Source organism: Astatotilapia calliptera, chromosome 1 (assembly GCF_964374335.1).
Source record: "Astatotilapia calliptera chromosome 1, fAstCal68.1, whole genome shotgun sequence".
In the NCBI taxonomy this organism is placed as follows: Eukaryota; Metazoa; Chordata; class Actinopteri; order Cichliformes; family Cichlidae; genus Astatotilapia; species Astatotilapia calliptera.
In genome coordinates this window covers 29,478,266-29,502,797 of record NC_137422.1, presented here as the reverse complement: position 1 = coordinate 29,502,797, position 24,532 = coordinate 29,478,266, and the positions used below count along the sequence as shown (strand labels likewise).

At 38.6% G+C, this 24,532-nt stretch overlaps 4 protein-coding genes across 7 annotated transcripts in view; 3 read left to right on the top strand and 1 right to left on the bottom strand.

Annotated features, from left to right (window-relative positions):
- Positions 1–7,302, top strand: part of LOC113024911 (ras-specific guanine nucleotide-releasing factor 1-like) — a 33,527-nt gene extending 26,225 nt beyond the window's left edge. The window contains exons 17-27 of the mRNA XM_026172218.2: positions 607–777; positions 1,126–1,232; positions 1,373–1,485; positions 1,949–2,009; positions 2,109–2,215; positions 2,428–2,512; positions 2,611–2,808; positions 3,955–4,034; positions 4,110–4,227; positions 4,356–4,424; positions 5,555–7,302. Of these exons, the coding sequence (XP_026028003.2) occupies positions 607–777; positions 1,126–1,232; positions 1,373–1,485; positions 1,949–2,009; positions 2,109–2,215; positions 2,428–2,512; positions 2,611–2,808; positions 3,955–4,034; positions 4,110–4,227; positions 4,356–4,424; positions 5,555–5,647 (1,202 nt within the window). The 3' untranslated portion in view covers positions 5,648–7,302. The remainder of the gene's footprint in view (positions 1–606; positions 778–1,125; positions 1,233–1,372; positions 1,486–1,948; positions 2,010–2,108; positions 2,216–2,427; positions 2,513–2,610; positions 2,809–3,954; positions 4,035–4,109; positions 4,228–4,355; positions 4,425–5,554) is intronic.
- Positions 7,303–7,418: 116 nt separating this feature from the next.
- Positions 7,419–12,135, top strand: LOC113024947 (pro-cathepsin H-like). The gene is made up of 12 exons (XM_026172252.2): positions 7,419–7,564; positions 8,438–8,469; positions 8,628–8,733; positions 8,997–9,067; positions 9,168–9,272; positions 9,977–10,063; positions 10,164–10,219; positions 10,340–10,421; positions 10,512–10,580; positions 10,876–10,982; positions 11,416–11,544; positions 11,630–12,135. The coding sequence occupies exons 1-12, from the start codon at positions 7,489–7,491 to the stop codon at positions 11,697–11,699; spliced, it is 990 nt and encodes a 329-aa protein (XP_026028037.2). The 5' UTR covers positions 7,419–7,488; the 3' UTR covers positions 11,700–12,135.
- Positions 12,136–12,397: 262 nt separating this feature from the next.
- On the top strand, positions 12,398–17,862 carry wdr76 (WD repeat domain 76). Of its 2 annotated transcripts, XM_026172237.2 has the most exons (15): positions 12,400–12,598; positions 12,797–12,907; positions 12,991–13,080; positions 13,245–13,337; positions 13,604–13,662; positions 14,000–14,117; positions 14,264–14,365; positions 14,584–14,624; positions 14,764–14,917; positions 15,153–15,311; positions 15,389–15,504; positions 15,616–15,714; positions 15,843–15,995; positions 16,086–16,139; positions 16,242–17,862. In XM_026172237.2, the coding sequence occupies exons 1-15, from the start codon at positions 12,554–12,556 to the stop codon at positions 16,495–16,497; spliced, it is 1,650 nt and encodes a 549-aa protein (XP_026028022.2). In that variant the 5' UTR covers positions 12,400–12,553; the 3' UTR covers positions 16,498–17,862. The 2 variants fall into 2 exon arrangements, with proteins under 2 accessions (XP_026028027.2, XP_026028022.2); XM_026172242.2 differs by lacking the exon at positions 15,843–15,995 and having other exon boundaries at positions 12,398–12,598.
- Positions 17,863–18,119: 257 nt separating this feature from the next.
- The window catches only part of LOC113024921 (FERM domain-containing protein 5-like), a 79,457-nt gene continuing 73,044 nt past the window's right edge, over positions 18,120–24,532 (bottom strand). Inside the window, exons 14-15 of one of the 3 annotated variants that reach the window (XR_013909900.1) lie at positions 20,913–23,171; positions 18,120–18,517 (exon numbers count right to left, since the gene is read on the bottom strand). Coding sequence is in view for 1 of the 3 variants with exons in the window: in XM_080303337.1 (XP_080159463.1) it covers positions 22,579–23,171 (593 nt within the window). In the remaining 2 variants the exon portion in view is untranslated. Of the gene's footprint in view, positions 23,172–24,532 lie in introns of all 3 variants that reach the window. The other 2 variants (XR_013909899.1, XM_080303337.1) reach the window with 2 other exon arrangements.

Genomic DNA, 24,532 nt, shown 5'->3' with positions numbered 1-24,532 from the left:
TTTTTTTCTGGAAATGATAAGCGTAGCAATTGCCAAATAAGGTCTTGGTAAAAACCACCCACAGCCTCGTGGCCCTCCCCGTAGAACACAGAGAAGGAGCATCCACCCCATAGGTAGTCAGGCGCAATTCATTCCCAGTGTGTTCTCTTCCCACGGTGCTGGATACAAGGGAAGCCAGTGCCTCGTGTGAGTAGGTGGAAGGAAACCTTGTACCTTGGCAACGATGTGCGTGTTCTTCTATACCGCCCCCGGCTGAATGGGGGAGGGCAGGGAGGAAGGGAGGGAGTGAAGGAAGGAGGCAGAGAGGCAGACACAGTGGAGTGTACAATGTAACTGCAACAAGCTGCATGATGCATTGTGCTGCGTCTGTTTTAGCTCTCTGTTGCCCTCCGATGGTCAACAACTTAGTTTGATTATGCACATGCGGTACTGTGTGTACAGCATAAACAAATTACCTTTCAGCCTAATCTTTAAGAAGCTCAGAAAGGTAAACTGAAAGTGTTTTTGTAATGGTTGTCTTCCAAAGGAGGTGCCCTTCAACTCTTTTATGTCAATATTGATCTAAGTATGATTTCAAATTAAATTCATTTGCGTTCTTGTCTGCAGAGTTTTCTCTGTTTTCCTTCAACAATGGCATGGTGGTGTCATCTTGCCGGGAGCTGGACAACAACAGGAGTGCTCTTTCTGCTGCCTCAGCCTTTGCCATTGCTACCGCTGGTGCCAATGAAGGCACACCAACCAAGGAGAAGTATCGTCGTATGTCCCTTGCCAGCACAGGTCAGTTACAGAGCTACTACCTCTGTTTACTCCTAGCGACGCCTGTTGGCTACCTGGAAGCTTCCTTTGTTCTCTGCTGATGATCTGCTGGAGCCTACTCATTGAAACAGTCTCTAATCTAGTAATCTAGCCATACTGGATTATAAATCCATGCTTGTGTTTAGATATTGTTTAGATTTAACAGAGATCAGTTAATCAATATAATCAAGGTAGTGTCTTCCTCACTAGGGTGCACCCAGACAAGTCAGACAATAATAGGAGCCCCCTGGTGATTTTAAAAGAAAGATCATAAAATATTGATGGTATATAACACAAGTTTGTGCTTTAGGAGTTCACTTTTTATTCCAGGTTTCCCTACAGACCAGAGAAATGGGGACAAAGAGTTTGTTATCAGAAGAGCTGCCACAAACCGAGTCCTGAATGTGCTGCGTCACTGGGTCTCCAAACATTCGCAGGTGCAGTCCCCTTTTCTTTCTTTTTTCTTTTTCTTGTTTGGTTCTGTCTTTCTGTGCCCTCACAGGATAAAAAAACAACAACAAAAAAGCTCATAACACTTCAGTAATGACACTGTGGTTGTTCATTTGTGGATCCTCAGGACTTTGAGCTGAACACAGAGTTGAAGATGCGAGTAATTGGCTTCCTGGAGGAGGTGATGCATGACCCAGAGCTGCTTACACAGGAAAGAAAGGCAGCTGCCAACATTATCAGGTTGGTTTTCCGTTATCATTGCTTGATTGCTCTTACAGTCATGTATGACACAACTGTTTGTGAGCACCCAGTGGAAAAAAAAGCTTTCTGCAAGTGGATTTGTCAAGACAAAAACTTGTTTTCTGTAGTAACAACAGGAACCGGAGACACAATCCATCAGCCCAGAACTCGGCCTAAATTTTCAACTTTGTTTTACTGAGCGTCAGCCCCAGAAGTATTATCTGTTCCTCTGTGAAACACAGACTAGACTTTTAAATGGGTGCAACATCACAAAACAGGAGCTATCTAAAACACCTGTCCCTATAAAGTATTTGTGCAAAATATTATGAAGCCAAACTAAAAAGGAATAAAAACGAGAAATTAATAGCTCCTTAAGTGGGGTTTTTTATATCAATGTTATAGAATTGTTTGGAAAAAAACATGTATCAAAGATCATATAACAGTTATGTCTTCTTTGGTGTAGAACTCTAACCCAGGAGGATCCTGGAGACAACCAGGTCACCCTCGAAGAGATCACACAAATGGTGAGAAAAGACCACAAAAAAAGCCTTTTCAGAATAAAACCCTTCTTTTTCTATACTTTAGTTGTGGTAATGCTTTTTTCTGCTTGTTGTTGTGGTCAGGCCATGGAGGACTCTAAGACTGAACCATTCGAGAGCCATTCAGCCTTGGAGATAGCTGAGCAACTCACACTGCTGGATCACCTGGTCTTCAAGGCCATCCCATATGAGTAAGTACACAGACATACAGTGCACACACATACAGTGCACACGCATACAGTCACACACTCAGGTGTGTATACAAGAACACAAACAAAGGTAAACAGATAAAAATTGTAGAGGTTAGAGTGGGAGGATAGAGAGAAGGACACACGTGAAATGTTGAAATATCTTTTCGCGTGATGTGTTTGTTCATTCTGTGTAAACATTTTGTTTTGTACAGGGAGTTCTTCGGTCAGGGCTGGATGAAGAACGACAAGAATGAGAGAACTCCATACATAATGACAACTACCAAGCATTTTAATGATGTAAGTATTAATCTAAAGATATTTAGATAGATATCTTAGGGCAAGATACGGAACATTTGTAGATATTATCAATGTGTATTTGTTTCTTTTCTTGCTAGATCAGTAACAAGATTGCCACAGAGATCCTGCAATGGGATGATGTCAACATGCGGGTGGCCGTGATTGAGAAATGGGTGGCAGTGGCCGACATCGGCCGCTGCCTCCACAACTACAATGCTGTGCTGGAGATCACATCGTCTCTCAATCGCAGCTCCATCTTTCGCCTCAAGAAGACCTGGCTCAAAGTTTCCAAGCAGGTATTAGAAATTTTTCATATGACCTTTCATAATTGGTGTGCCTCTGGAGGGTGAGCAGGTCATCTATTAATTGGAAGGTTGGTGGTACGATCCCTGGCTGCTTATTTATTCATTTATTTGTTCATAATTTGATTATTGGTCGGCGTACCAAATATCCTTGGGCAAGATATTAACCCCAAGTTGCTCTCCCATGCATCCATCAGAGTATGAATGTGTATGACTGTTAGATAAAAAGTACTTACACAGAAAAAGGTAAGAAAAAAGCTGTGATTACCTCCATAGAATAAATATTTTAACTGACATTTTCTCTTGTTATATTTCCAATTGTCATGCTTATAGTACATTGAAGTACACAGGCACACAAATTCTGTTGGTTAAATAATATGCATGTTAGCGAGTATAAATGATAGTCGTCAGCTAGAACGTCACAAGTCTGCTGCTTCCTGGTTCCAGTGTTGTGAGGGGGGAAAATTGTGCCCTGGGAATAACAATTATTGGTTGGAGAAGGAGAGTAAGGCACGAATATAGGGCATGGCAATTTATTTATTCATTTATTTATCATAATTTGATTATTGGTGGGGTTTTTTTTATGTGGGGCGAGTTGTAAATGTTTTAAACTAGTGGTATCTTCTAGAGTCCTGAGTGTAAAAGCAGAATGGTTCAGTCCAATTAGTGGAATATTCTGTGAGGTTATTTAAATCTGTCTGTTCCATTCGGTCAAAAAGGCTGTAGGATGGTGATGTGGAAGGTGTTTTGAATGACAGTTTGCATACTCCTGAAAGGTCATCTTGACTCTTTGGTTCTTGCGTTGGATGTCTTCCTCCATGGTCGCTCGACCAAGCTGACACAAGCCATTTACCATAAATAAAATAAAACGTCCTAATTAGTCAGAGATGCATAGAGCGATACTTAACATGTACACAGTTCATGAATGCAATCAGCATTTCTAGCAGCTTCAGTATGTTGCCTTGATGAAACAAGGACTTTTTTTTAAGTTGAACAAAATGAATGAAAGTCAGGATGCTCTAAGAGAGTCTACTAATGGTAATTTCAAACAATCCTGTCATTGTCTTCTCCAGTTAATAAAGATTCCGATTAAATTTCGAGTTTGTGACAGTAACATTTTTCCCCTGATCTATGTTCTAGACAAAGACTGTGATTGACAAGTTACAGAAGCTGGTGTCATCAGAAGGCAGATTCAAAAACCTGAGAGAAGCTCTGAAGAAGTAAGTAAACCAACTTTTTACTTTTTTAAAAACGTTTTGTGTTAACTGGCTCTCTGACCTGCCTGGTGTCTTCAGCTGTGACCCCCCATGTGTCCCCTACCTGGGAATGTACCTGACTGACTTGGCCTTCATTGAGGAGGGAACACCCAACTACACTGAAGACAACCTTGTCAACTTCTCCAAGATGAGAATGGTACAGAACATCTAACTTTAACCTTGTGCTGTTGTGTAAGGTGTTTTTCACATGCGTGTGATTCATCTATTTATTCTTCATGGTTGGACACGTTTGACTTTTATGTGATTTTCTGTCATTTTCTGCAGATATCTCACATTATCAGAGAGATACGACAATTTCAGCAAACAGCTTACAAGATTGATTATCAACCAAAGGTGAAGTTACTGTTCATTTTCATTGTTTTGCAGCTTTCTATTTCTTGTCTGGATTTGTCAAGTATTGCTCTATGAGGCGTGCTCAAAACGTTCTAGGAACTGGCTGTTGCCAGACCATTTTCTTCGTACAATGCTTCTGTGCCTTTAGCTCTGCTGCTGTTTTTAGATCGTTTCCTGGAAGTCCTGTTTCAGTCTAACTCAAATTTTGTGTGGAGAACCATCACTGGTGATGAGACCTTTTTTTTTTTATTCACATGGTTGTGCAGTGTGAAGTCATGCCCTAAGGTGAGACTGTCAACTGAGAGTATTGCTGTAACTTCAGGAGGAGTCTGAGGGAGAACGCTGAGTGGAAACAAGTTGTGCAACAAGTTTTTTATTACTTCTTGACTGATATGGAAATCAAGTTGAAGGATCACTATTTTCTCAAGATCCAGCTAGTTTTAGAGAAACACGAGTGCAAGAAAGACAAACTGGACTTTCAGGCAATGATCTATGAGCAGCTTTGCTGAAATTCTGCAACTTTCGGATTAGCCGAAGTTTATTCATAGTCAGAAAGTTTTCCTTTGGTCTTATTTAATTTTTTTTGCCTTTTAATTAATGTGTCAAGTTGAAAAAAACTTATCAAAACTAGAAACTTTCTTCCTTTCAACGAGCTGATGTTCCAGCCAATGTTCTGTGTAATCATTACTACACCAATTCAGACAAAGCCTCATGACTGCATGTTTTTCCAAACTGTTCAAACAGCAGTCATCTTCTTGCTCTGTGGGCAGCTGTGCGTACCATCTACTATCATGATGAGTCCGATCTGATTTGGCCATCTTACACGTGCCTTTCAACTGAAAATAAGATAAAACGATGAAAATTAGTGAAACCTGTACACTTGCAGACACATTTTAGTGAATCCTAAGAATGCAACATTTATAATAGAAAGTGACTATAGCCTGGATTTGTGCCACAGTAACCAGCGTACTTTCTGACCAGTGCAGCTATTGTTTTAAAAGAACTCGCTCTCACACAACATTTCCTGCTTTAAATGTGTAAAGAAAAATGTGTAAAGAAAAGGAAACCTTGGATAAACTGTGAATAACCCGCCCTCTCTGTGTCTTCCTTATTATTATTATTTTTTTTAGGTGACAAAGTACTTGCTCGACCGCAGTAATGTGCTGGATGAGGAGAGTCTGTATGAAGCATCCCTGAGAATCGAGCCCAAAACTTCATCATGAAGATGATCTCTCTCACTCTGCTTTCATATTGAGTGTACATAAACAATATATCAAAATGTATATTTACTATTATTTGTATTAGACAGAGTAGGCAGTGCCCTTTTAGTATATACTCCCCACAGACTCGTGTATATTCGTTATTAGAGACTGAGTGTAAGTCCAGAGAGGTTTATTTCTATAGTTACAGAGTATTTATATGTTATTTATTGTCTTAAATATCATGTTAACATTAAGTTATTTTTTAAATTCGTTTAGCCATATCCTAAAGGGAACGTGCACCACCAAATGGTTCTCATTCGCAAGAAACGTTGACATTTACCACATAAAGATTAACTCCCCCAAATCAAGAGAGAACCGAACACAACTGGAGTTATTTTTAAACAAGTTTCCATATAAATCTGTGTGATTCTTGAGGATTTTATTGTTTGATTTGAACTGAACAAGGCTGATAACAATATTTGCAATGATCACGAGGGACTTGCTGAATGTAAATATATTAAAATGCTACTGCAACAAAATTCAGGCAAGTAATAATATCAAAAATAGGATTTGATCTTATGAAAATCTTAATGATTAAAACCATCAGACTATCAAATCTGGATAACATTTTTCCTCTTTCAGTCCATCTTGTCCCACCTTAGAGAGGGAGGAAAAGTGAGACCGCTGCAGCGGCTGAAGCTGAATCATGTGCTCTGATGTTTTTATGTAGCCGCAGAGTAACAAGAGATTTGAAAGTGCTGGAGTCAACCTGACACCTGCCGATTGGCTGATAAGCTTGTTTGTTTCTTTGTTTGGAGAGATGGGTTTTTATGCTTTGCTTACTATCACATAATTCCCCTGGTGGGCAACATGATGTATATACAGTATAAGCACCAGGCAATGTATGTAGCAGATGTAACCAAGATTGAGCCACTTCAGGAAGTTAAATTCCCAGCTTTTACACTCAGACAGTGATAGCATAGTTGTTATGGTTAATCCTCTTTGGCCAGTGCATTATGGTTTTGCCTTAATCATGAAATGGATTATATTCCACAAAAGTATGTAAACTATTTTGTTCTACGATTTGCCGATAAAGCAGAAATATTTACTGTGTACAGTACTGTGTACAGGCAGTCTGATGCATTTCCTAACGTGCAATGTGTTAAAAAAAAAAACATATCCCTCGAAATGTGTTATCCTTATGATCGTTCAACTCTGTAATAACTTTTCTGTGTATGATACTTTAAAACAAATGTTGAAAACAACTTATAAGTGTAACACATTCTGTATCCTGTCTATTCCAATGTGTTAGCAGGAACTATACAGTAGTAATATTGTGCTTCTTCTTGAAATATTTATATGTATTTTTTACAGGCTTTGTATAGAAAAACATCTAAAGCTTAAGTGGCAGGCATGTACCACTTTGACGTGTTCAAATGGAATCTATACCTAGAACCGTATGTGTACTGTATTTAAACCCCACCCTTGCACATGAATCTTTACTCTCTAACAGGCACATCAAATGTTTGCAGTGAGCAATACCCAGTGATATGAGAATTATCTTTCAGTCTATTTCAAAAGCTTGAGTAGTATTTCCAGTTTTGTATAAAAGTGTATTCTTTCCTGATTACCTCTTGTTAATAAATCTATTCTTTCTCAGGGGGAGAAGTGTCTCACAGGCTGCACTGTTTGTTTTAACACTATGTTCTGAACTGGGTGCACTGGACCATAACCTTTACGACTGTTGCTTTGCTGGGGGAAATTCAAAGGGGGGTTTCAGTAGTAGGGGCTCTTAAGCAGTCATAAAAATAAGTCAAGTCATGTGATGCCCTTAAAGCTTGCTGTAATCTGCTGTGGAGAGTATGGCTCTGACTGTTGTGTGGTTTATTACTGCCATTTTTAGCTTCGTCCATTTATCACCTTTAATTTCAGTCAAAGGTAAGTGTTTGCCAGGTTCTCAGCAGTTTATTGTTGTTTATTTTAAAACTTGACATTTCTTTCAGCAGCAGCAGTTGCTAGAATTGAAATTCAGTTGCTTGAAATTGAAAAGGCAGAGAAAAGGGTGAAGCATTTTGTTAACAGTCCTTGGATCCTGTTAACAAAATGATCAGTAACATACTGTAAAAGCAGTCATGCAGAAACCAACGTCTCCATTTTTTGTGGGATAAGTTTAATTTTGCTACTTTTCACTGAAGAGATGAAGCTAATACTATTTTTTATTTTTCTAAAAGGTTTATGAAAGCATATTTCATATGAGCACTCTAAATGTTTTGTGCTCAATTTATGTGAAATTACAGCTGTCGAATGAAAACGACAGTTTGCTGATGTGTTCATGAGGAATGGATAACGTGCTTAAAATTTGTACTTAGGCATAGTACTTGGTAACCAGATTTTAATTCTACTTGGGTAGTTGTGCATGATTCAGATTGTAGTTTTCCTGCTGGTCCTCAGTGTAGCCCAGTAAGTAGTTGATCCTCTAAAACCTGCTGTTTTAGACAGGGGATTTTTTTAAACAGCAGCTGGGTGGGGCCAGAGATATTTGCCTGAGATGATCATATTAGGGATTTCTGCTCTCGCTAACACAGAGATCATACAGATCCAATGATGCTAATGATTTGAATGATGTTCATGTAAGATTAGAAGAGTGTTGAGATGAGGATAAAGCCTAAGCTTTTGGCTCATAAGGGTTACTTGTACATACACCTCTGATGTTAATATTTCCAACAGCCTTTGTCTGTTAGAAATCAAGAAAAGCATAACAGGTCCATTTTATGTGTTACTTAATCCACTAAAATTTTTCTTTCCCATTAGAAGAATATGCTTTCAAGCAGTGGATTTCAGAGGTATGTGCATTTTTAAACTAATGAGATTTTGACCTTTATATTCTGATGCTTTTGGGGGGGGGGGGGGGGGGGGGGGGGGGTTGTATATAGTTAAACATAGTTAAAATTTTCTTTCCTTTGTTTCATTATGTCTGTTTTTATGTGGGGGTTTTGTGCAGCACAACAAAGTTTATGGCACTGAGGAATATCACCACAGACTCCATGTGTTCACTCAAAATAAGAGGACAGTTGATCAGCACAATGCTGGGAATCACTCCTTCACAAGTACAGTATAGTTCTGCTCCAATTTCTGCCTTAAAATACGCAATATACACTCACTGGATATTTTATTGGGTACACTTTACTAGTACCAGGTTGGATCTCCTTTGGCCTTCAGAACAACATTCGTTCTTGTTGCCATAGATTCAACAAAATGCTGCAAATGTTCCTCAAAGAATGAAGAACAAATAAATAAAAACATTTACTGCTATAGAATGTTATAAAAATTATCATCCAGTTCTCACCCTGCTCTTCATGTTTTAATCTAGTGGGTCTGAACCAATTCTCAGACATGACATTTGAGGAATTCAAGAAATTCTACCTTTTCACGCAACCTTCGGTAAATTACCTAATTTTATAACACTTCACACAACAGGTGCTTTTGTACAGAGTTTGTCTTTTATTTCCTTTAAAATCTTTTGATTTTTCGCATCTTTTAGACTTGCTCAGTCACTAAAGGCAGTCATGTCAAAAGGACAGGTCCTTATCCTGAGTTTGTAGACTGGAGGATGAAGGGCGACTTTGTGACTCCTGTGAAGAATCAGGTATCCTGATACGTTCTATAGCTCTTAAAGCCTTTATAGCCATATTCTCCTTTTGTTAAAGAAATATTGTGCAAAGTACAATATTTACAAAGTCGTACAAAGCCTGTATTTTATCATGCTTTCTTTGAGTTGCATTGAAGTACAAACCATGCTTTACTAAAAACATTATGTCTTGTGTTTAATCTCCAGAAATATTTTGCTAAACCTTAAACATGTAGCACCTTTCCGAACAAATACACAGTGTCAGATTTTTTTATGTAATGAAAGGAGAGGAAAAACATTTCGACATTTCTTTTTGCTTCAACATAAACAACTTTGCATTTAAGTTATTGCATGTAAGTTATAATATTTACCCTTTTTTGACTTTCATTTTTACAGTTATATTCTATGAGAAACATGTGATGGGACACATTTCATGACTAAAGTGATAAGTGAGAAACAAATAAAGATATATGTTTTCTACATGTGCAAATTTTTTTAAACAACATACCTCAGTCACAACCTCTGAGAGAATATATTCTGTAATATATGATATTATTAAATATTCCAAATAGAGAGTTTGATTTACAGATGGTTCCTTCTGTTTTCATTTACATTTTACAGCACCAAAAATTATCATGGTAAGCATTTAAATATTTGTGAAGTGCCTCTTTAACATAACTGCATTATCAGTTGCTTGAGTTGTGTCGTGTTTGTATCTTTAGGGTTTTTGTGGCAGCTGTTGGACCTTCTCCACCACTGGCTGTCTGGAGTCAGTGAATGCTATTGCTACTGGGAAACTAATACAATTGGTAAGAGTTTAGTATTATACACAAATATAGCTGGCAGAAGAAAAGTATCCACTGTTTCTGAGTATATATGATGAACGCTCTTTATTTATCTCTGTTTTAGTCGGAGCAGCAGCTGCTGGACTGTTCCAGAAATTTTAGCAACTATGGATGCTTTGGGTAGGAATCATGTTTGTCTGGCCTGTAACTATAACATGTGGGACACTTTATGTTATAGAAACAGCATAATAATGTAAGTATAGAATTTCAACCAATCAAAAGCTGTGTGGTTTATTGCAGTGGGCTCCCCAGTCAGGCATTCGAGTACATCAAATACAGCAAAGGTCTCATGAGAGAGGAGGATTATCCCTACAAAGCCTTTGTATTATTTTTGAGAGTAAAATCTTCATTTATTTATATTTTACATATGATAAAATATACAATAAAAAAAGTTTCATCTTTCCTGTTTTAGGAGGGAAAATGCCATTTTGAGCCTTCACTTGCAGCTGCGTTTGTCCGAGATGTTGTCAATATAACGAGTGTGAGTGTGTGAACAAATAAAATTGCACTGTGGATGAAATTGTACAATAAATGTGCCTTTGCATATGCTGGTTAACAAAATAACAGATCAATACAGTAAAATGTGTCTTTGTTGTTACTTGTTGGGGGAAATAGAGTAACTGTTTTAAATAATCTGAAGCAGTTTGTCTGAAGCATGTTTTCTGGAAGTTTAATTTGTACTATTAAAAAAAGCAACTGTTTTATAGTAAATAGGGAACTCCTCATACATCGACCTGCTCAGGTACATGTTATAATTTGTGTATGCCCATTCACAGTATGATGAAAAGGCCATGGTCGATGCAGTGGCCCGGCTCAACCCTGTCACCTTTGGCTTTGACGTTACAGCTGATTTTAAGCACTACAAAGAAGGTGTTTACTCCAGGTGAGATCAGGACCTTGATAACTCAACAAGCGCTTATGCACATACTACTATTCAAGAAGTAGAGCTGGTCTGGGATTTTAAGAGCAGACCAGAATATACTAGCCCCACTTTGTTTCTGTTACTTATACACTAATTTAGACAGACAAACAACATATTTTTACTATTTGGATAAAATCATTTGCAAAGAAGTATAAAACAATTGTTTTTAAGCCTCTGAAAACTACAAATGGAGGACTGTGTATAAAGAAGTGTCTCTATGATGACTGTCATAGTACTAGCTTGAAAAGATTAAAATATTTTATATGTTATGCATATAAGTCAGCTACACCACATATTTTGCAAATGTAGGATGTAATATAATATTGAAAGAGACAATCTGCCCACTCAACCTTCAAAAGACATGTGCTCTATTGATCTAGTTTTGTCTATTTAGCACCCAGTGTAAGAACACAACAGACAAAGTGAATCATGCAGTCCTGGCGGTGGGGTATGGCACTGAGAAGAACGACGTGCCGTATTGGATTGTGAAGAACTCTTGGGGCACAGCCTGGGGAAAGGATGGGTAAATATAGTCTGTGTGTATCCGAGCTTTATGACTTGTAACAGCTTGCAAGAATTGCTGATATCTCTCCTTTTTATTTCATCAGATATTTTTTGATTGAGCGTGGAAAAAACATGTGTGGACTGGCTGCCTGCTCTTCTTACCCGCTACCTTAAGCATCTGAATAAAAGGGCAACAAAGTGGAAACTCTTGAGCATGTGTGTATCGAAATGTATTTTATTCAGCCTAAAGGCCTGATGTCAACTTAGGGTTTCTAACATGTTTTCTGGAAGTTTAATTTCTAAACACCTTATTATGTTTTTTTTATTAAAACTGAGACATTAAAATTTTGAGTGCTCCATGGAAACAATACAGGCCACATATTTCAACTCAAGACCCTGCAGGCCTTTGCAAATTACATGCCAAACTAAACAAATAAAGATTACATGTTGATTTTACAGCAGCATTTATTTTTATGCACCATTGTTGATTATAGAACATTTGTTGAGAATCTTATGAGGCCCAAAATCAGGACAATTAATCATATTTTAGGTTTTTGATTATCTATTTAATCTATTTCTGTATACTTTGCAAATAAAAAAGTTAATGTAATGTGTGTTTCTCTCATATATATATATAGATTTTCTGTTTTATCCACTGACAAACGTTGGCAGTTTGTTTGTTAAACGTTAACCAATTTGTGAATAAATAACCATGACTTTCCTCTCACTGCTATTCCCCTATCCTGCCATAAGATGGCGACATCATCCCAGCAGAAGCTGAGGCCAGCTTGGTTGTTGGCGGGAGGGACCTAAACCTTTCTTCTCGTGACGTAAAAATATAAACCAATCAGGTGCCAGGATTCTGTTTCACAACAGAAGGGGAGGACCAGTTACAAAACATTTGCGGCATGTGGCGCCAATTGCGCCCCCTTGTAATTATCATGACCGTAATAGTTGTCACTTGTGAGGTGCTCACGTCTCGCTTCTCTCAAACAAATACTCGTACCTGTCGTCGTAAATGAACCAAAATGGCGACTCTCCGAACAAAGCGCGAAGCTGTTGTGCTTGTGAAGGTACAGTAGTTTTGTTTTAATGTGGTTTCCTGTTTTTAAACTTATCCTCCCTGTTTTAGGCAGCGACCTCATAGCATTAGCATCAAGAAGCACAGTTTTAAGTGGAGGTGTGTTGTGAGTTCGCTAAATCTTCGGTGAGAAAGTTGAATGAGTGCCTTAATGTCTCTGACTAAAATGTTAACGAGGGACACCTTGTAGGAAATGACCCCTGAGAATCTCGAGGCGACAGTGCGACGATCATCTAGAAACGGTTTTGCACCTAAGCGCCTCCAGTACTCTCCCGAACATGAAACTCCCAAGAAAAAAAGGGTGAGAGCTCGTTCACAGTGATGGGGTCGAACAGTCATTTTAAAACTTGACGATTTGTTAATTCTGTCGTAATTTCTTGATAGAAAACAAAAGCTGTCGCTGAAAATGGTAGTCAGAATAAGCAACCAAAAGATGAGGAGGATGCTGAAAACAGTGACGTGGAGCATGCACCTGTGAGTATGGAAACTTGGCACAGTTTGAATTCGACTTTGTGACTGACAGAAAGGTGTCTGTGCAGGTTCTCAGTCATCCAGCTCATGGTAGTTTAAGGAACTTCTAATGACTTGAAATCGGCAATTTTCTTGCAGTGTGTCAGTGCTGTATCTTTGTGTAACAGGAAGGGTATGGGAGACTTTCTGCCTATGAACTGGAGCGCCTGGAGAACATCAGACAGAACCAAGCTTTTCTGTCTTCTATCAACTTATTCCAGGTATATTATTGACTAAATCTGCCCTTTATCATCTGCATTGCAAATCTTTCATGGACCTAAACCTATCACTATCAGCACCATCAACATAAAGTTTAAATTCGACCAGCAACAGTAGATATTTAGACCAGCTACAAGCCATATTTACTGGTGTGATTAACCCAGGTAGACTGAGTGAGAAATAAATCCTTATGAAAAGGACCATATCTGTGATTCTGTCATTTGTCTGGATTATCAGAGTATCAATTATTGTTTTCTTTTGTTTAAAGGCCACTGAGGAGTTCAAGCAGCTTACTCGACCAAAGCCATCACAGAGAGGTCTCACACGGTACAGTCGGAGTAATCAGGCATCGTGATACTGTGGAAAACCACAGTGGTGCAGAAATTATGAGAACAACATGGTTTTTCCCCTCCCATGTATTCTGTGGAACATCACAGTGCTCCTATAATATACTTTGTATTTGTTTTTGAGACTGAACTTTTTGAAGCTCAGGAAATAAGCCTAGACTTGTCAACTCAACGTCCTTAGGTACAAGAAAAAAGTAACTTTTATGAAAGTTTTATGTTTGGAAAAACGGTTTGAATTCATCCTGACCCTGTGTCATGTTAAAATAGGAAACATATCTTTTTGGGCCTCCTGTAATGTTAAATTTCTTTGATTGCAGGGCACATGCTGCTGTAAAAGAAGTCGTGCCACCTCGCAAATCACTGCGACTCCAAAAAAAAGAAGCAGAGATCCTGGAGCTTCCTCCTGAACCGAGAGGGACACTTATTTATGAACAGGTGCCAACATATAGTCTAATAATGCATCTGTAATGTGTCAGTTCACACAGCTCCACTGCTGCATCTTAAGTGTCTTTAGCTTTTTTTTTTTCTCGTTCTTCCTCTCTGGGTATGTTACTCATTATAGTTGTTTACTTGCTTTCAAGTCTTCACCAGCAAAGAAGCCCTCTGGCCCTTTGCCCATGGATCCAGTGAATGTGGAAGAAGGAAGCAAGCTGCCTCCACAACTTCTTGAGCTCTGTTCTGAGGTAAGAGTCAGCTTTCTATGATATTTTCCCTTTTTTTTCCTATACAATATTTATTTACAATCTCACTCAGTTTAACATGTTGCCCCCCTTCTTTCCTACTTAAATGTGAATACTTTATACTGCCCATATTAGCCACAAGCATAATTTCTTATGCATATCCACTGTAGTAACTGTTCTTATTCGATTGGGAAGTCATGAAAATGCTTTTCTTTTCACAGGATGTAAAAGTAGATAAAAAGATACAGCTTGACCTAAAAGGGTAAGATTTAATATTTTTATTTGGATGTAAGATTACTGCACAGTTTACAAAAAGTGACTCTTGATGTACTGAGGGTCAGATGTTTTGGAAGAACCTGAGAAACAGATGAACAAACAAGTGCACTGATGTCTGAACACAGGTACCGTTCGTCTCTGAAGAATATGACGGTAAACGAGGACAAAGTGGCCAAAGTGGTGAAGGATCGCATCTTCTCTGCAACCTTCCACCCCTGCACCAGCAGCCTGTTGCTGGCTGCGGGCGACAAGTGGGGGAAAGTGGGACTCTGGAAGTTGGTGAGTTTTCTTTGCCTTAACTATGCATTAGTTCTTGACCACTAGATGGTAGAAAGTGTCTCAACAGTAAAGCTTCATGTCAGGCTGCAAAAATTCACAAGTGTTCTCCTCAGGCTAATTGGCCTGCTTCATGTTTGAATTCAGGTTTGTTTTTTGGGTTTTTTCGCTCTGAAAATCTTTATTTATTTTAAATGAATTCCAACCACTGATTTACTGCATGTGTATGCTCTTCTAGGGTGGTGACTGGGGTGAGGATGGTGTCCTGCTCTTTGAGCCCCACACCCGTCCAGTGGGCTGCATGGCATTCTCCAAGTTTCATCCCACACAACTGCTGAGCCTCAGCTACGATGGATCCCTTCGCTGCATGGACGTAGAGAAGGCTGTTTTTGATGATGTAAGATACCTTCATTAGTTTAGTTCAATCTGGTTACGTTGTGATCCACGAATAAAAAAAGGTTGTCCGTTTTCTAGGTGTATGATATTGAAGATGGCCTGAAAACGTTTGACTTCATGTCACATGACTGTTCGACACTAGTGGTCGGGAACTGGTATGGAGAGGTTGCCATTGTTGACAGGCGCACCCCAGGGTGAGATAATGACATAGTCTTAAAGTAATGAAAGTAGTACATTTTCTTTTCTTTTAAACAACTTTAATGTTGCACTCAAACATTTTTATAAGTATGTTATTTCATCTGCAGAAACTCCCATGAATCCCTCCACACACTGGACCCCAAGACATTGCGTTGTGTTAACGTCCACCCTTTACAGAAGCAGTACTTTGTGGTGGCTGAAAGCAAGTATGGGCTTTTTAAATTTTTTATAATGTTTACACATCTCTTATGTGAATCTGTCTTTAAATTTTAAGTGTATGCTTTGTTTTTTTTTGTTTGTTTTTTTGTGTGTGTGTGTGGGTTTTTTTTGGCAGGGTAGTTAGTATTTATGACAGTCGAAATCTGAAGAAGACCAAAAGCCAGGCAGTGTCCCAGCTGCATGGCCACTCTTTAAGCATATCCAGTGCTTATTTCTCCCCTTGTACTGGAAACAGGGTTCTTACTTCCTGTATGGATAACAATATAAGGTGAAGCTGATGGATCACTGACATGCTGTATATGCTTAATTTTTTTTCAGTTCCAACACAATGTCCTTTTTTCTTTATTTATTTTAACAGGATATATGACACATCTACACTGACTACTAAATCTCCCTTGCTGACAACCATCAGGTACATCCACTAAATTGAACTTTAAACTTTTCCTGTTCTTTTAAGTCATCTCTGTGTTAATAACGTGTACTTTCAACATGCCTTCTCAATCTAAATTGGCAGACATGACATGCAAACAGGTCGCTGGCTGACCAAACTATCAGCTGCGTGGGACCCCAAACTGGAAGACTGCTTCGTGGTGGGGAGCATGATGAAGCCTAGGAGGGTGCAGGTGTTCCATGAAAGCGGTCAACTCCAACATTCCTTCATGGACAGTGAGAATCTCAGCACAGTCCTCTCTGTCACTGCTTTCCATCCTACAAGGAATGCCTTGCTGGGTGGAAATGCGTCGGGACGCCTTCACGTCTTTTCTGACTAAATTGAAGACCAGCCGGTCTTGGTTCGGTTCATCAAGGTAGCAGGGACACAGTTTGGTAACAATCTGGAATTGTGAGTCATATTCTTAGACATGTTGCAGTGAGGCAATGCAGGATCATTAGCAAAGTAGCAGAATTTTCTTCCTCACTGCTCACAAAATACACATTTATAGCTACATTAGATTTAAACAAAGGGATTATCTTGTGCTTCCTCTCATTTTACACCTTATAATATTTAGATTTGTTCCAGTTAAAACTTTCATGCCAACTGAAATTTGGAATGGAACTGGATGTGGTCTTCTACTGTTGTATCCACTTTGACTCAACATGCTGTGTTGCATTGTTTAATGTGTTGTTTTAAGTTGCTGTTGTCAGTTTAAAGCAGCTTGGCTCTTCTCAGTTTTACTGTTAATTTTTCCCCATCCAGACATTATACTGCACACTGGATGTCTGCCACATGATTGTCTCACTAAATCTTTGCATTAATCTTATTCAGTAAAGTGTAGGAAACAAATGTATTCTTTTCTCCAACCTACTGTAAGTCGATGCTTCAGTTTCATGAAGACTGAATGAGCTCAACTTCTCAAATGACATGAAGCCTTAACTCCAGGATAAGCCTGTTTTGAACCCACTCCTGTGTTTGCAATTGTGTCCTTGGTGGATGTCAGACACATTTTCCTCATATGGCTGCCTTTTTTTTTTTTTCTTCTTCTTTCACTTATTCTACCCAGTGTTTCTTAAAACTGTCAGACTTGCAAAGAAGCATGCACACAGCAGGGTGCTGCCGCTGCAAGACCTTAATTGTTTTTCTTTTCCATGGGCAGTATTCAGAGAGTAGTCATACAAGCTCAGTTTAAAGCTTGTGTGGCTGCTCTCTGGCACATGTAGACCTGCGTTCTATTAGTGCCTCCTGACTGTTTTTAGTGTCTTCAAATATCCATTTTCTCCTCTGAAACCTTTTACTCTGACAGATTTATCATGTTTGTCATGTTTATTTGGCAGGGTAACGACTAACCAACTGTTCATCTATTGTTGTTGACAGGTACACTTCCATGATCACAACCAGTTTTGACACAACTAGTGACAGAGAAACTTAATGTCATATATTGCCACAAGTTACAGTAGGTCAGTGTGTAGACTGGTTTATTTTGATATTTGGAGTTTATTTGGATTTTCTTTAACATAAGAGTCCAATTCGAAAAATTCATGGTTTATTATTTTATGTAAGGTTTATGTGATGTAAATGTCATTTCTGCACTGAGTCTTTCTGTCAGTGAAAGTGCTTTTGGAAATGCCTGTTATGTGTTAATTTCCTTTGTTTTCTCATTTGTAAAGTAAACATAATAAATAGACATTTTATTACAAAATACTGTACACATGAATGCTGTGAATCTCACCAGTAGTGACAGCATCATTATCACCTGAAGCTGGTAAAATAAGGTGTGTGTGTGCATGTGTGAGAATGAGAGAGGATTGACCACACTTTACTGTTTTCAAGCAGGGATGCAATGAAAAACTCCACATGGTGCTGATCTGGGTTGCACTGTTCACTGAATTTCACACTAAATGCTTTTATTTACTGCTTCTGTGACTTCAGAATTGAACTTGTAGCCAGACTAGCTGCCAGTTGTCAAGAATAGATGATATTTATTCATAAATAGATTACACGAGTCCTCCTTCAGTGATTGGAAATAAGCAGTCTTGTTTGGAGGTAATAAATGCAGGACACATGCTTACAGAGACATTTCCATGTGCAGGGCCATGGTACAGGAAGGAAGCTTACAGTAAGGCCATGTCTGAGGCCTTGTTTACATCATTCATTAAACTGAAAACAAGAGTTGCTTATTAGTGGAACTTTTACCCCTTGGTCACCGTGCCAGTGAACTACATTGCACAAGGAAAGGTTCAGGCAGTTTAAAAATGCTACTAATGCTGTTTAAATTATTTAAAAATATACCTGTTTTCTTCCATTGGAAATCTTGACCATGCCGCCAGGTGTTAAGTTGTTTCTGCCAAGTAAACCTGTATGTGATACATTTATAAACTCAGTCAAAAATTAGTCTAAGACAACCAAACACGATTTACATGAAAAGATTTTTTTGGAGAAGTTTCTGTATCGCAGAGAGCGGTCTACCACTGCTGGTACACGCATACATCTGCAAACCGTTTCACCTTTTGAGGGGATTTAAAACAGTTTGTGTGACTCAGACAAACATTTTGTAGTTTACGGTTATTACATCTGACATTTATTGCTCCGATTGCTTTAGTTGTAGATTTTTCGACATAAAGGTGAGTAAAAAGCTAAATGTTCTCCTTTACTAGCCGTAGTTTTCAATACACAATTGCCTCGCATCAATCAAAAACCACAGAACACCATTTAAATTAACCTCCTAAGACCTGAACTCTTTTGCATTTTTAATTTCGCTTTGCTATTTGGGCTGATTGGGACCCGATGAATGTAAAAACAAAGAATTACATGCTTTTTTTTTTTTTTTACCTCATTTTTGTTTCTGAGAAAAATGAGGTCCACATATTAGGACATTCACTTTAAATTTCGCTAGAACAGTGGCAGTATCGTGTCCTCGTATGTTGATATCAGACCCTTGTAGAGGAAAATTTAGTATTTTGTCTACACAACCCAAAATGTGATGTCCACATACGTGGACGCTGGGTCCTAGGAGGTTAAATAAGTCAAGTCTGAAAACAACCCCAAAATCTATTTTTGTGTTTTTGTTTTTTTAAATTAAAATATAAATATTTCATTAGATGCTTATGTTGTTCTCTAAACTTTGTGGTAAAAGGGGAAAACACTGGTGCTAATACTTCTGGTTTTTTCACTCTGGGTACAAAAATAAAACCAGCATTTAAAGCTCCACATTGAACACTACAGCAACTCTCAAAGCAATCATTCTTGTGTTAACTTTGAATAAGATTTGAACACATCAACTTTCTAAATCACCTACAGGAACCTGCAAAACTGAAATCCTTTTTTGCATACATAATTCATGCTTAATTTTTTTTTTTTTTTTGTATGACATGTCTATTCAGCATGTTGTACCATACCAGGTGCGATCCAAAAATTCTGCAACTCTGCCAAAAAAAAAAAAAAAAAACAGTGTATAAACCATACCTGATAGAAATTAGGTCACTTTGTTTGATAATTACATTAAGTTTGGGCGGTGAGATGTAATTTCATGCATTTATTTCTTACAATTTAAGTCCAAAGATATTGACAGATTTCTTTCATTTCTTACAGCAGCATTTCTTTATCATGTAGAAAAACTGAAACACATTGTTGAAATTTCACTTTCTTCTGATATTGAGATATCGCAGGGATTAAGGGTTAAGGTAAACTTCTTTACACGTGTGTGTGGTTGTGACAAATAATACTTTGAAATGAAAATGAGCAATGGCTATGTTTTTAGGGTTTGTTTTCTTTCATTGCCAATTATCAAAATAATAATTCAAATTCAAACTAATAATTAAAATAGACTTTTTTCAGTTTGAATAATTTGCCCAAACAGAGGTTGGACTCTAGGCTTTTACATGGAAGTAGTTTTTTTAAAATTTTTATTTCTTGTTAACAAATTTCTGAACATTTTAATACAATAAAAACATGGTATTAATGTTAAAAATACAAGGTTTATTTGATATATTTATATTCATATAAATCCCCAAGCATGTGGTATCAGTTATTAATGTTGATAATCCATAGCTAACAGGCTGTGTCATGTTCATCATAAGGTCTGAATATGTTTTGCAGCTCCACAGAGATATTTTATTAGGGGCAATAAAACCCTTCACAGGGATTGATTGAATTTCATTTTTAGAATCTATGAACTTTTCAGGGAGACAAAATTGGGAAGGCATGCATGGATCTCTGGCTGTTGCCACAGCTGAGGTGGTTTGCTTCAAATGTGCTTCCTTTAAAGCTTCAGGGCATTAAGGGACAACCCGGTGTCGACCCTGGGGGAATTATTCAGTGTGCAACTTCATGAAAAATAGACTGGTCAGCTCCTGAACTGTTGTGGCGCCTGCAGGTTTGAACACTGTTGACTGTTTGGTCTTTGAGTTGCGATTCTCATCTCCAGTGATGAAAGTCAACATGATGGTTGGGTGAAAACAGAAAGTTCATCTTAGCTCTCTGCGTGAGTTTGAGGTCCATGATGACATTGCCCACAGGTAAGTGCAAGTGGTCAGACACCACTTCCAGGGAGCATTCTCAAAATGTCAACAGCACTGAAAGACGTTCAGATGTGTGCAACATGTGACCTAAGCCAAGCTAATATCAGGTATGATTTTTTGCTTTTTTATGGGCAGAGCCACAAAATCTTTTGATTGCTCCTTGTATACACACAGCATCCTAAGCACTTGTAGGCTTGTTGAAAGGGCAAATACTTTTAGAGTGAAAACTGACCTCATAGTTTGAATTGATTCTGTTGCTCTGGGCTGTAAAGACACACTGTAGGCTAACCTGTGAAATACAAGAAATAAGGCCGGAGAAGGACAGCAGACTATTTTGCCATCTGTTGACACAAACTGACAGAAGTATGGGACAACAGCGGTTTCTTTGGTTGGTGTTGATGAAGGTTGCAGAACGACGTAAACATGACTTATCTTAGGCTCATTTGTGAGTGCAGGGCTGAAAACCATAGATCCACTGCAACAAAAACAAACGAAAAACAGCTTCAAGTACATTAAAAGTCACTGTGAGGAACTGTCAGTGCGTTAACAAGATGGTACAAAAATGATTTAAATATATTCAGCCATTACACATAAATGCATAACTTTTTTTAACAGAGCAGAGCTAAACAAAGGTGAATGACAGTCACTCAACATGGGTCTTCAACTAAAAACAAACTCTTAACTATTTACTGTTGGAAAATTGCACTAATATTTGCACTTTACAAAGGTAAAACAAAGTCAAATTTCCCTTGATAGAAAGGATCTGCTTTTTTATATTAACAGTATTGCACATCAAGATGAACTACTCCTACAGATTGCAGTAGTCAAAGAACTGACCAGACACTTGACTACCATTATAGCGCTAGCTCACATAGTCCCATCACCTTTATAACTACTGTAAAAGTAACTACAGCAAAGTGACAACTGTTCCTCACGCACAGAAGTTCATTGTAGTTATTAGAGTTATTTGGCTGCTATTTCTTAAACAGTAAACCTATAAACTCCATTACTTATTTATATCCTTAAAAAGGCTTAATTTCTAGTCATTGGATGATGAAACTTTAACAGTTCCCTAGTGTCTGGACAAAAACTGTCAGCAGATGTTTGGCCGCTAATAAAGTCTTCTGTCAGGGCAGCACCATCACACACCCGTGTCACAAAGCTACTACAACTAGTCGTTTAGCAGTGTTTTTAAATTGAATGTTTCAGATCTGGGATTGTAAAGTACATCTGGAGAAATGTGTAACGTCTATTTGCATCTGCCTAAGAATCGTATAAAACTATAATATTTGCAAACACGTTTGACTCAGGACTCATCTACATTCAGTAATGCTTATTCGTCAATTTCACGCTTTCTCTAAGCCCACCACCTGAAAACAGCAGCCATAATAACATTTAATCACCATGAATATTGTTGATTTGATATAAAAAACTGATGATATAGTCTGCCCTCCATTTTTAAATCTTTTAAATGTCTTAAACTCTCAGTTGCACCCCAACACCTCAGATCGTTTTGTATTACAGTGATGATACAACATATAAATTAATAAAAAAATAAAGGCAACTATTATCTGTGGTTGAAGAAGAGAACTCAGGCATACTTGATACAGTTTTCAAATTAAACCCAGCTCCTGTGATTTTGTGAAAAAATAAAATACCTTGATGACCTGAATTTCTAAAGTAACATTTCCTTTCCTCGTAGTGATGGTCAAACGTAATAAACAAGGCTCTTCAGGGGACAGTATGTGGCTTGTGACAGGATTATTCCTGGGAGAAGCTTAGTTGAAATCAGGAACAGAGCCATCCATTTCTCTCCTCTTGCCTTCTCTTCTGACCTGTCTGTTATCTGTATCCAATTTCCATGAGCGCAGGCCTTTGTTGAGTCATTTGGTCTGTTTTCACTTTGCCTCACTAACAAGGAAACCTCCCATCCATCGTAACTTACAGGCGAACCAGCGCCGCAGAGGGCAGAAGTATTCAAAGTGGAACTGCTGGAATTCAGGTGTCTTGCGGATGTCTCTTAAGAAGGCAATGTCCAGGTCCGATTCTGTCAGCATGATGAGAAGCAGCAGCAGGGCGAACAGAAGTCCAATGGTAACCAGGAAGAGACGCAACACGCTCAGGATAAACTTGTTGAGCTCCTCTACCTCGCTAGATGTTGCGGGCCTCCTCTTGACCATACGTTGTTCTCTCCTGCTGTGCCCAAATTCTGTGGCCTGCCCCTCTTTCGATGTCCCTGCCTCTGACTCCTCCTCGTCAATGCTGCAGGGGGCACCATTGAGGTGACGAGCCAAAGGCATCTCCATTCCATGTTCTGCCACGGGTGTAGGCAGCACGCTGTCAGAGGGGCTGTAGTTCTCATCTGAGATGACTGCTGACGTGCTTGCCTCACTGCCATCTACCGTCTGGCTCCTTGAAGGCATGAAGGAGTCGCCATGCGAAACTGAGCGCACCGGTGTGGAGTGAGCACTGTCTCGAAGGGACTCCAAACCTGACACAAACAGCAGGGAAAGACAGGAGTTCATAAGATTCAATAACCGGAAGGAAGTTTGGTGCTCCTTGCACCACTTAAAAAAGGGATTTTGTCTTAGATGCGGGATCCAGGACAATAACGAACTTTCATCTAAAAAGCACTAAACACTCTCATTAATACAGAGAACACCCCCTAATCTAATAACCCTAATCTTAAACATAGAGAGGTTGTCTGTCCCCAATGCGTGGATGTAGATGGATCCACATGTATTATTTGGCGCAGATTTTGTGCGAGACACCGTTCCAGATGCAATCCTCCTATTTATCCAGCCTGGAAAACAGCACTTAAGAGTACAGTAGGATTTGTGTCTCCCTCTGGTCTTGAACTATGGATCTTTCAGGTGTGAACCACTACCCCATAAAATAGACTGTAGATTGCAAACCTACTTGATTGTTAAGTCATCATTTTGTATTGTTTTTCTCTTCTGAAAGCAGGCGGTATTAAAATACCTAGAATCGAGGACTGACTTACAGACTATCCATCATGTTGTTTTTGCAGGCTGATCTGGTAATATTGGAAATAACAGCTTTACACATGTAGGTGCCATTGCATTGGATAGGCAGTTTTTATAGGTATGCAGCAATTAATAGTTGCTCATGAATATCCACATAACTAGTAGATGCCTGGAAAAGACATGCTTATTATGTCTGAAAGTTATAGATATAAAAGTGGATATAAAGAACCTGTCCCTTATAGCACATAAAAGAGGAGGTCTAAAGGGAAATTACGTTCATTTGTTCCTTATTAATTAGTTCTGAAGCAAAGTTTCCACAAGCCTCTGGAGCTTGGCTTGCTGAGCTGCCAGAATATTCTGGTACATTTGTGCTTTCTTTAACACTGTGCTGACATCTCTTATGCTAATATAGTCATAAGGGAAGCTGGATTTCTTTTTAATGGCTAGCTTTTCACAACTTATGCAGAAGAAAATTAGCCTTCACATCATGTAATCTATGTCCAAGGAAATACAAATGGCAACTGTAACCCCAAAGCAAGCATGCAACATAAAACCGATGTCTTCTAGGAACTTACTCAGTTCTCATATTCTCACAGCTGCTTTTTGGAGGTTCATCACAGTGCAAACTTTCTATCTATCACATTAGATTTTAGCAATAGGTCTTACAGTCACTTAATACTGTAATGTTTTGAAATATAACCACAAAAAAATCACTTTTAAAAATCAGGAAATCTATCACAAAATATCTCAATCCAACAAAACCAGCCTGATTTTTACCTGCACGATTGCCTGCTGGGCTGCAGCCATGTAACTGGAGTGGAACAGCTAGCCTGGAAGGAGCCCTGGACTCCTGTCTTAACCCAGG